Genomic DNA, 12,855 nt, shown 5'->3' on the forward strand with positions numbered 1-12,855 from the left:
GTTGCCACTGAATAGGAAGGTCTCACACCCTGTTTATCCATGTCCTGGATAAACAAGTTCCCGTACTCTCCTTGTATGAGAACTAATCATAGAATCATAGAATTCAATGGGGTTGGAAAAGACCTCCGAGGTCTACATGGTCATGTTAAGGGTGAGCTCTCTCCACTTGTCCAACAAAGCCAATCTGCAGTATTTTCACAGGGTTAGCTTTATGGTGGAACAGCCTACTATCAAATTTATCCTACCACTGCTAGGTCTGTTGCTAGTAACTGAAATGGTACATGTGTAGCATGGCACTTTATCATTAGAGCAGCTAAATTAACTGCAATTGCAGTAGCAGTAGTCAAAGTCATAGAAGTAAAGCTAAGTTTAGTATGCAGTGTTTGGAGTACAAGAAGACAGGAGAGATGCAGCTCAGTCAGCACACTCAGCCCATTATGATACTAAAATCTTTGTGGATATGTTACATTCATAAAGCTCACAGAGCACCACAGCAATATACCTAGCATTATTATTTCACAAAAATTATTTCTTTTATTCTTTTCTGTCTCTTTTTTTTTCCCACAGAAAATCCATTTACAACTAGAAAATAATATTTTTTGGCTTAGTTACAGGATCAAATAAAGGATCATCAGACATGTAAACTCTATGCTGCAAATCTGTTCTGGTTTTGTCATTTAACATATTTTGCCATGGAGACCACAAATATGACATCCTGAATCCATTGAAATTAATGGAGTTTGAGCTGCTGATCTGGACTATGACATTTTAGAAAATATTTTCTGCATTTTCAAAAATATTAAATTTAATTTAAAAACACATATTATTTCTGAAGTCTGACAATCAATAGTCAGATTTATGTTCACTCGAGTAATCACACATTCCCTCCCACCTGACTGCCAATAACAAAGAAGACATCCTCAAAAACTGAGTGTAATTAATTTCTAATCTCAGAATCTGAAAAGGCCAGTTTTGTTAATTGAATATACTCAGAAGAGCGTGACCAACCTTGATGAGATGATAAGAATTATCATTAAACAGCAAGTTTTAACTTGCACGTGCATAAATACATTAACTATCCTTTTGCAAGCAACACAAGTTTACACTGCTGGGTTGTGACTAATAACATGCTAAGCATGTTCCTCTACATGTTTTGGTTAGTTTTTTTCTCCACATGCTACTGTGGCCGAACTATTTTCAGTAAAGCAATTATTTTTCTTAGATAACTTCTCAGAATAAGAATATTTCTGTTTAAATGTTAACTGCAAAGCAAATTAATATCATGAATTCTAGTTTAATCTAGTAATAGTAATATCTATAACTTTTAGTAATTTTTAAATCCCTGGTATTATGTAATCAATCCTCTAAGCATTATTAGACTGTAAGTGTCATTTTCGTTTTAAAAGTGCAGAAACCAAATCCAAAAGGTGAAACCCAAGAATAGAAAAAATTCACCTCGAGGGATATTTCAGCTCAATAGCTCATGCCTCTCTTCTAGAGGCAGCACCCCTCAACAGACACAAGAGTAAGGCTCTAATTCGGGGAGAAGGGCAAGGGGGGGAGGCAGCGAAAAATCCTGAACTGAAATGTTCTTCTCTTTATTCCTTTGCATAGTCCAGTTCATCAATAGTGGATAAAGGTAAGCAGAGCATAAACATTGCAAGGACTTCAAAACTACAACAAAACATGCTTTGCCTTATTTAGCTAAATACTTGCAATGGAATGCAAGAAATCTGCACAGTGGTGCATAAAGCAACACAGGACATTTATTTAAGCTTTTCAATTCAGTTCAACATCTGGGGCCCCATGTGGCAATGAAGGTATCTAATGCCAGCTCTGTTACCCAGCATGGGATTGCATCCATTGCACAGGAATTACAGGATGCCCTCACCTCTGCAGCAGAGCAGTTGGAGCCTGGGCAGAAAATTGCAAAGCTCGGAGGGTGCCACACACCTAAGTCACCTCCCAGGAGTCATCCTCTGGGCAAGCTGGGGCAGGCTGCAGCAGGCCCAGGATTAGGCTGTTCAGAAAGCTGCCATACAGCAAGTATCCTTCTCCTTCAAAAAAACAACTGGAGTTTTATCCTCACTGTGCTTCGAGTTTCCCTCTGTAATTTTATCTGCTGAAAGAAGGTACAACAAGGCCTACCCTCGCATCTTATAAGGCAATAGTCAATTTAACGCATCTATGATGGTCACATAAGACTCAGATGGAATAATCCACAGATATTAAAGAGGGTTAGACTTCTCATAACATTCCAGGATGGTTGATAAAGACACACATCGGTTTTGTCCCTGAATGACAGGTGGGATCTCCCTCTCTCAGGGGATATGGGCTCGAGTAAATCAGATTGACAGCCACAAACTTATGTCAGTCCTTGTGGTTTTGTCCTTAGTTTCATCTACTGCAATTCCCTGTCTTTTAACAGCAGGAATCTGAATGTATTTAGGTTCCATGTGTGCTCATTAGCACTTGCTTAACTGCCCCTGTTGCCCACACAGAAGCAGCCCTGCAGCGTTTAACATCCTGCTTTGCAGATGCTGCTGAGCTCTTTGGTCTGGAAGTCAGCTTAAAGAAGACAGAGATCCTCCATCAACCTGCACCTCAGGAAGTCCCCCATCATCCCCACATCACCATTGACCAATCAGAGCTCAAATCAGTCCAACAGTTTAATTACCTCGGTAGCCTCATCTCCTCAGATGGTAAGATCGACGGAGAGATAGACAACAGGTTAGCTAAGGCATATAGTGCTTTTGGAAAACTCCACAAAAGAGTATGGCGTAATAAACATTTGAAGAAAAGCACCAAGATCAGTGTTTACAGAGCCATAGTGTTGTCTACTCTCTTATATGGCTCCGAATCATGGGTCATCTACCGCCACCACCTGCGTCTCCTAGAACGCTTCCATCAACGCTGCCTCCGCACAATCCTAAACATCCACTGGTCAGACTATGTGACCAACACATCTGTTCTAGAGCAAGCAGCAGTCACAAGTATTGAGGCCATGTTGATGAGAACGCAGCTGCGATGGGCAGGGCACGTCTCCAGGATGAAGGACCACCGCCTCCCTAAGATCTTGTTTTATGGTGAACTTGCCACTGGCTGCCACAAGAGAGGAGCCCCGAAGAAAAGATATAAGGACTCCCTGAAACAACATCTCAGCCTCGGCCATATTGATCATCATAACTGGTCTACTCTGGCCTCAAATCGGGAGGCCTGGAGACACACCATCTATAACGCAGCTGTCTCCTTTGAGAACACACGCAGGATCACTCTTGAGGAAAAAAGGCAACGCAGAAAGAACAGTATATTGCAGAATACACCATCTAAGGAGTCTTTCTGCTGTGCCTTTTGCAATCGGATTTGTCTGTCACGTATTGGCCTCATAAGCCACCAGCGTGCCTGTAGCAAATGTGGATAGAGCCTTCCCAAATCTTCGTTCACGAAGCCTAGCCGTGATGATAAATGTGCTCACAGTGCTCTGTTCTGTTACACTGAGAATGGCACAGGGTCATGGGAAGTCAAGAGTCAAGTATTTTGAGCATTCATTTATCTAAAATTCCACTGCAGTTTGTTTCAGAAAATTTTCCTCAGGTGTGAAATCTAGAAAAATAATTCTGGTTTACTCACTATCAAAAGATTTTAATTCAGACTGCCAGACTTAAGAATGAAAATCAATTTTGCTGATATTTTCCATTAAAGTACAAGTCTCAATTAAAAAAAATCTCCAACTCACTATACTCTGCTCAAAAGTCAATAGATACAATCCAGTTATAAAACATTTCCACAAAGCATGACTACTTCTGATGTCTTTTCAATACCAGGAAAAGCAGAAGTGGTGCCAGATGGTATTAGTGAGAAAAAGAATCATGAAAAGATACAGCCACAAGAGGACAACTCTCTTTTAGATTATTCCAAAAGATAGTGCCTCCTCTAATGCTTTTAATAGGACAAAGTGAGGACCAAAATAATGAAGCACACTTCAGAGTAATAATAACTTTCATCAATGGTTTAAATGTAAAAATGGTGACTAATATGTTCAACATATTTTGATAAATAAAAATGGCAGGAGTAATTAATAACCTGTCAAGATTACAATTGTATTTCAAACATCATCCCAGTGAAATATTTCTACAACAAACAGATACAGACCTAGTGTTAACCAAAAGAGTTCTTTTAAGCTCTGTATATTAGAAAGATCTTATGAACTTTGGAGCCATCACAATAAAGTGAAAAAATTTGTCATAGCTTCGCCAAAACACTGTTAGTGGGAAGGCTGGGTCTTTCCAACCGGTGTATATCTGTACAATTGTTTCACAGTTGAGGTTCCTGTACAAAAACAGAGGGGCATAAGTGCTGTAAAAGAAACAGGAGGTATCACTGTCTAATTTTTTACCTCCCATCAGTGTTTCTTCTGTACTCATTCCTTCCATGAAAAATGTGTGTAATAAATTGTGAAGTGCTGCTCTGTTGATTCAAAATGACACTATATTATACTTTCTGCATAAGACAGGTAAAGTAATATTCCAGCTGCCTTCCTGTGATGGCTACATTATCGATGCACTAAGCAAATAGTAAGAGATTGTCATATTCTCCTTGTTCTGCAATGTCAGAATACTATTTTTATCATCCGAAGACAAGAAAAGACAGATCAATGTTTTTCTCTTTCCAAGGGGAATACTCCATTAGCTCTAAAGCAATTCAAAGAATATATATAGGAATTTAAGCATAAAATTATCTAAAATATTTAAAATATAGAAAGTTTCAATGTGTGGCAAGTAAAAAACTACACTTATTTTCATCATTGAGAGAGCTATTGAAGGTGCAAATAATAAAAGACAGCTTTTAGTTTACATTTTCGAACATAAAGGCATGGCCCTGGTGGATCCTGATATGTTATCTGAAAAGAAGTATACAAAATGTCAGAAGGCACATTAAGACTGCCTAGTTCCTTTGAGACTTAAAGTCTTACAGTCCTTTCAAATTAAAGATACAATATGTGCCAGAAAGTTGTTATATTAGATACCAATATAATTAATAAGAAAGCTGAATCTTTTAGTTTAGCAGGCTAACATCCACAGTAGGAGAGTGAGAATGTTAACTATTCGCTAATCATTTTTAATATATACAACTGGATTGCAGAGAAGGGGGGGAAGTAAAAAAAACCCAGCCCACATTTTACTTCCATATAATTCTTCAAAATTTAAAAATGCTTCTCTTTATTCCAATGAAATTAGCACCCTGAGCAAAGACAGCAGAGTGCAGTGCATATTGCAAAACTGCCACTCAGATTGAGCTGAATGCTTGAAAACATCTTGAAATATTCCTTTCTTTGGGCGTTATTCTCTTCAAAATCTGCTTACTGGTTTCCTCACTTGAACCAGCTTCCAAGTGAGTACAGCCCACTACTTTCAACATCATATTAAATACCAATAATGTTTTACTGGTAGTTATTGAAGTACCTCCATAGGTACAGACACACCTCAGGACTGAGATTTGTCAACGTACTTAATTCAGCTACATAATTGATATACCTCTCACTGATTCCAGATGGTCCCTGCAGTTACAAATATGTAACTAACTAAAAGAGGACTAAGGACTGTTCTCTGACCCCGAGCAGCATATGTACTGATGCCACATAACACCTTATCCTGGGTTCTCTCTGTGTCCCTGCAGTGTTTTTGTGGCCCTGGACATTACTATTCTTTTATGTGGGCTTTTTTCAGTTCAGAGTGTCTGAAGCAGTATTGGGTTTTCTTGCAAGTCATCACAGTAGTTCTTCCCCAGCAGTAAACCTAAGGGTTTCACATCACACTGCAGGGTATAGTGTGAGGACATAGCATGCACCACCACTGCTAGAGAATGCAGAGGCCACCCAGATACCCTATTCCCTACGATAACAACAAAGCTCTTAACTCATTAACTAGAGCCACCTGTCCCAGGGAACCATTCCCCCAGGCAGGCACAGCAGAGCTATGACAGGCAAGAGGGTTCACAAGGACAAAATAATAATGACTGGGGCTATACCACCTATATACCAGGCTATAGCACTGGGCTATACCATCTCTTCAGCTATAACCACAGTTGATGATACCTGTGCTTGATCAATCACCTGCAGCACAAAGCACTACAGCAGACATTTGTAATCACTATGGCACACAGAGGGGAAAACTCACCAGACATTATTGTTAAATGAGTTTTTCAGTTTTGCCTTTTTTCTCTCCTGACCATCCTCCTAGCTCTGCCGCTGTTTGCACAGATTCCCACAAAATGAGTCCTGATGCAAGCAGTACGTATTTTAAATTCAGGAACAATGCCTGGACATCTTTCAGGCAGCAGAGTCCTGTCAATCGAACAACTGACAACCCTTAATTATCATTGCCCTACTTCTTTCCTCTTCTAGATTTCTACATTTTCAGTGCATTTGGTACTTCTTTTTTCCCTTCCTCCTCTCCCTTTTCTTCTCTTTGAGAAGCATCTGTAAGGCTCCACATGGAAGAAAGAAAAAGATTTGCTCACTCATCTGGTTACCACATTTCACGTTGTGGGAAACAGCGCTTTGTTTTTCACACATTAAGCACTTTACACATGACTATGATTAATTAGAAAGTTCCTTCTGTTGTTGGCTTTACATGCTGACTCTCATACTACCATCAGTATTTTCCCAGCTGCTGCAGACCATGAGCTACACCAGGGAGAATAATGTGCCCCCCCCCCTTGGCATCACCACTTCAAGGGTGGATCTCTCTTTCAGCCAGCAAAACAATAGGAAACAAGAGCAAGCAACAGAGGAGAAATGGGGAGCTGGTGCCAAAGAAGTTGTTGTGTTAGGAGAAAACTCTTCTTTGGCAAAAATGGCAATAATAATACTTGTCACTAGACCATGTGCCACCCACTCTCCTGGGGACAGCGACCTTCCCAAACACTGAGGTCCACATCTCCACAGTTTAATAGTGGAGACATAATAGTGTATTGTTATGCTTCCCAGGAACTAAATAATGTATTGTTAACCCTTAAGGGAACAAAAAACTTTGGTTTCAGGTTTTCAGAGGGAGAGTGGGAACAGTAAGCTTAATTCCTCTCAGACTCATATATTATTATTTCCGCTTACATATCCTTTTGGGAAAGTGTAGATATATATACTTTTTAAACCTTCTCAGTTTACTCTTCTAATCCTAGCATCTTTTCCTGAATCACATAGAATAAGGAACAAATTTGTCACCTGAAAGACACACTCAAAAAAGTCCTCAAAATATCCCTTCATTCTTAAAAAACATCAGATTTTCTCTCTCATGGCTGAGTTCTTCAGATTCTTTTTTTCCTTTGTAATATGCCCTGCTTAAAGCCACTGCAAGCAGATAGTGGTTTCTGGGGAATAAACATGCATTTTTACTGCTGCAGACGTGCTCCAGTTCAGTCTGGAAGCCAAAAGAGACACTGGTAACATGCAGCATTGAAATTAAGCTAACAATGTATATTCAGAATATGAGCATTGTCTGTTTTTAAAATTAGTGCTAATCCATTCTCAGCAATCTGTGTAGCCTAAAGCAACAGAAAAAATCTTAAAGCACATGGCTCACATGGAAAAAAAAATCTGTGGAAAATAATATACTAATTAAATCTCACATATCTTGTTTAATTGCTGACTGGGGGCAGGGTGAGAGAAGGCTACTGTTTAGTTGATTAAAACAGCTGCTTCAAACGAGCCATTTGAAGTTATCACAGAACCATTGCAACCTGAGATGAAAGGACCCCTGAAAGCAACTCTGAACCCATTCTGCAAATCCAAACCATGACAGCTATCTCCTAATGGAGCTCTGTTGGTCTCTTTCTCTTCCCCTTTCCCAGAAATTTTCAGTAGAAAGAGTGGCTCTTCAGCATTTGCTCTAATTGAACAGCTACCGATTAGGGTTGCAGCAAAGGACAAGCAGCTGATTATAAGAACACATGGTACACTGATTAGGAGACTGCTATATCTGAACAGACTAAGCTGCAAATAACAAAGATATTAAGAAATGAAATGAGGGAAATATGCTAACCAGTGTTTCACTGGCAAAAATACCATGTTATTGAATAAAGTGTACTATTCAAATTAATCTAAAAAATTGTCATGCAGACTTTATTTCTTAAAAATCCAAAACATAAGCTTTAAAAGTTTATAGCCAAAAGCAAAAAGTAACAATCCTATTTTCTAAAATATATATTCACAGAATAACGCTATTATGTCAGGATCAACCATTAGAGTTGGCAGAAATAATTTTCTTGCTCCTTAGGTATTACTTATCTCGAGGCACCTTGCAAGCTAGTACTTTTAAAGATAGTGTAAGTATATAATAGCTCTAGTTATTCATGGGAATGTTCATGAAGCCATGACTTTCATAGAAAATAAGAAATTAATAAAAGTAGATTAATTTTTTTAAAATAAGAAAGTTGGGAAGTTATAAAAAAATGCTGAATACCAAGAACTTAATAATGCGTTTCCAGGCAATGAAGAAAAGTAATAATTTTATATAATGATGCATAATTGCACAGGATTTTATCTGGGAATTTGCAAAGGTTCCTCTCCTCCCCAAGAAAAAGATTCTCCTGAATTCTCTTAGAAAACAGCTAGGTAGTATAACCTCTAGAACACCTCAAAAACGTTTTGGATCTTAATACTGAGAAAGACTCTGGCCCCTAGAGATATACAGGTAAGCTGAGAACACTTTGTGCTGAATGGGTGCTGAAGTCCCTCAAAATAAAATGCCTTCACAAGAAATTCCTAAGCAGTGAAATCTCTTCTCTGACCTTTTTATGAGAACAGGTTCAAGAGATATGGTATAATCCACTACAGAGAAGACTGTCACTTCTGCCTTTTTAATACAGTCTTAATCCTAAAGCAAATTTCCCCTGGAACAAGGCAAGGCACTATAAGTGGTACTCATTTTGCCTAAATGAGTTACCTATCATGAAGGTCTGTGACACCCAGAGTTGGTCACCTTGGACTCTCCTTATACTTGAAAGAAGCAGGCTTTTGGGGGCTGCAATATAACTGTTCTATTACAGACAGCTACATTAGTTTTTAAGAGCACTTATCTTTCTCCACAGATTACAAATGAAGCCAAGACAGATCAATCCTATTAAAAGTTGCCCTCCCCATGCTAAAGAGATGCCACAGACCCAGGTTCAGAGATGTCATATGGCACTTTAAAACATCTGTTGCATGGTCAATGGAGGCCTGAATCCTAAGTCTTCTGCAGCCAAAAGTAAAAAAAGCATCAATCTCATGGAAGAAACTGTTATACTCTACTATCCTTGTACAAAGATTGCTAAGAAATTATACTTAGTGAATTACTTCTTACCTCAAAAAGACATTGGGAACATTTTGGAGTTATTATTAAACTTCGTCACTGAAAGAGAAGCCCTAGAACAATGATGAAAACTTCAAAATGACTGAATAGAAAGACATAAAAGCATGAAGACAAAAAGGGACCGACATAGGCAACAGTCATTGAAACTACTTTAACAGCTTCAGAGACTACTGAGGTGCAGGACATAAAAAGACATAGATTAGTTCTCCTGAACTGTAGAAATTATGTACCAGGGAAACTTAGGATTGGAAGAGCCACAGAGGCAAGCTGGAAAGAATTTGGAAAGTTCTACTTTGATGAAATGTCTTTCACTGAACATAAATCAGGGAAAAAACTGCTGAAAAATCCAATGGAAGAAAACCAGCAGCAGGGGAACGCATCAGTGCCTGTCACAAGGGAAACTGGGGTTATTTCTAAAGCTATGTTGTGAACTCAGCACCTTGAGCAGATGTTTTATGATGCAATACAGAACATTCTGGTATTCAAGCCTATGGCTATAATAAATGATGCAAAATATCCATGGAAATTTTGAAATATATTTAATAATTCATGTCAAAGCCTCAATTTGAGCACCAGAAAAGCATCAATTTCTAAAAATCAGAAAATATCACCACTGAAAATAAAAACTTATTAGTTGAAAAATTAATGTTCAGAGACTGAAGGAGAATGGGTACTTCCATTTGAAGACTGCATTGTGTTCAGTTTCCATTTAGTACATATCAGGTGTAACAATAATAACTTTTTTTCACGCTCACACTTACCAACAATTTCACTTGGCTCCTTATTGTAAAGTTTTTTGTTCCAATAAAGAAGTCTGAGAAAAGGAAAGGAGACCAGAACAACAAGGCAGATACCCACAAACATATGCCCCGTGAAGGCTGCAAAATCCAAACCCTGAAAATAAAAATGAAAAACTAAATTAAAAATCACTTATTTTTCTATATTACCTGCAGGGAAAACTATTCAGCTATATGTACTTTAGCAATCAAAAATAAATATAAAGCAATAAAGTAAGTTCCATGTACAGTATCTACTGTATTTCATCTGTTTTGAGGAGACAAGTCATATAATTCACAGTACTAAAACAAAACATTACAAGTTATTCTGAAACACATTTAGTGTTCCTGACACAGATAGTAAAAATAAACCCAAACGGAATCATTAACTTTCATTTCTCACTTAAATCACTGAAAATTAATTTTAAATCACACTAACTCTGAAACACTTACATTTTAATGACCTGGTTTTGTGGTAAAGTGTTGACAATAATTCTATCAATTATATTTTAACAATAATTCTATCTGAACCATTCTTCTACAATAAAAATATATGTCAATATTCTGTTTCTTTTTCCACCTTGTCAGTAAATCAACACACTTCTAAAGATTTTGCGCAATGGATCCCTTTAATGATAGGGGTTCTCAAAAAGATTAAGCTGAACATATTATAAAGCTACTGCTTTCAAACAATAAGAATGAATACTGACAACTTGCCCTAAAACTTTGAAGTTATCCGTGCTTTGAGCAGAACATTGGACTAGATGAACTCTAGGGTACCTTTCAAATGAACTATTCTGTTGTTCCATATTAAACACACTGTAATGGATCAGGGTTAGCCTTTGGGCTGGAATTCTCTGTAGTCATGGCTTCCCTGTCCAAGAGCAGTTATCCATGGAGCTCCAAGGGAGATCACTTCCAAGTACTCTGGTAGTAAGGAACTATCTTACATTCACAGAGCAGAGGTTGTCTGAACCACTGATCCCAACAGAGCAGCTCTGTGGCACATGTCAGAAAGCATAGTCCAAGCCCTGGATAGCTCAGGTTGCCCAAACTGAATTTTCAGAGCATCTACTGATTTCACAGAAACTCTAGAAATTTAGTGTGTCTCCCTGAGACACACCTCTATATCTTTATTGTCCATTGCTTTTTCACTATGAGCTCCCTACAGATCCTTCCGTAATTCCAATGTATATTAAAAACAGTTTCTTTTGCAGCATCAGCTGATACTACCTCCGGTGTGTTAAGACTATTGGGAACTTACTATCTTAAATGTGTGTTCTTCTATATTGTCTCCTACCAAAAGAATTTTTGTGGAAACTTCCTAGCTGAAATGTCTCTGGTTCAAAAAAGGGGAAAAAAAGTTTCTCTATTGTACCACAGGGCATAATAAAAAGACACATGACATGAGAAACTGATTACAGTCGTAAAGAACTTTCATAGCCAGATAAAGATTGGTGCTCTTTGGCAAAAAAAATCCATAGCTTGCAGACAGTTAAATAAATCTCAAACCATAAATATGCAGACCTAGGGTTAGAATTTGATCCTATTAAAAATACAGATTTAAGCTTCATGAGCTAAAGAAAGTCATTCTTAGTTGCTATATAATAGATTCCTTGACTCTTCTACTCTCCAGACACTAAAAGGTGAAACTCTACATCTGCTCATTTGCTGACCTTTTGCTATAACTCACTACAGCCATTGCTTTTATGGAAGCAGAAGGAAGACCCTTCAGGAATTGGAATGAGATTATTTTAAGAATTGGACAGAAGACTGTGACACCACAATGGAACATAATGTACCTTCATTCGGTTTGCCTACATAATAGGTCAGCTAGTAAGGTGTCTGACATCTCTGTAAGATATATTTTACAAGTCAATTTTTATAAATGCTTGGAAAGATTGGCCTCTGGGCATCAAGTCAAGATTCAGAGCTACAGAAGACATTTCTGTGAGGGATGAAATCAACATTCATAACTCTAGGAAATTTACAAATAACAATAAATAACAAAAAGAAATCCTGCAAAGGCTCAGTGTTTGTAAGACCTGCCCCCAAAGTATATCTCCCATGTTTATTTCCTTAATTAAAGTCATTTAACATTGACAATAAATGTACTTTTTATATGAGTTGCATCTAAGATTATAGCCAAAAAGAAAGATCAGAAAATTTTGGCCAGAAAAATAAGAGTCTTAAAAGCAAGGTGAATTGGCCTTGGTTCAGAAATTTCTCAACTGTTGACAATGTGCCATTAAACAGTTCAGAAAATATGCAAAAATTAGCATTCAGTTTTATACGTCTCTAAAGTGGCACAAAGCAAGGTAGGAAACTGAAGGGAATTAAGCTGTAAAAATACTGAAGCTACACCAGGTAAAATAATAATGCCTAAATCTGACTGGAGAAAAAAATTATCCTGTGAAAGAAAAAATGACTGGGAAACTGGCTGAGGAGCAATAAAGTAATTAGGAGTGGTCAGAATATGCTCAATACAGAATTACCGGAATGAGGAAAATTATTTTTGCACTCAAATTAGTCTTATTAAAAAAAAAAACAAAAACAGTGAAGATGAAGCTTATCATAAGTTGGCAGCAATGTGCCCACATCATGAAGAAGTCAGCTATGGGGCCAGGTATGATAGTAGAAATTCTCTGTGAAGATATACAGGCTTAAAGATACAAGCTAAAGCAGGAAATAAAAACCATAAATAGGAACCCAAAGAATTGGTAACTCTC

The 12,855-nt window shown here is 37.8% G+C and overlaps 1 protein-coding gene across 1 annotated transcript in view; it reads right to left on the bottom strand.

Moving 5' to 3' along the window:
* OCA2 (OCA2 melanosomal transmembrane protein) overlaps window positions 1–12,855 on the bottom strand; it is a 202,147-nt gene that overhangs the window by 95,595 nt on the left and 93,697 nt on the right. The window contains exon 15 of the mRNA XM_039388832.1: window positions 10,112–10,244. Within this exon, the coding sequence (XP_039244766.1) occupies window positions 10,112–10,244 (133 nt within the window). The remainder of the gene's footprint in view (window positions 1–10,111; window positions 10,245–12,855) is intronic.

This window comes from Pipra filicauda, unplaced genomic scaffold (genome assembly GCF_003945595.2).
Source record: "Pipra filicauda isolate LSUMZ 115617 unplaced genomic scaffold, ASM394559v2 scaffold68_size4259465_pilon, whole genome shotgun sequence".
Taxonomy (NCBI): domain Eukaryota; kingdom Metazoa; phylum Chordata; class Aves; order Passeriformes; family Pipridae; genus Pipra; species Pipra filicauda.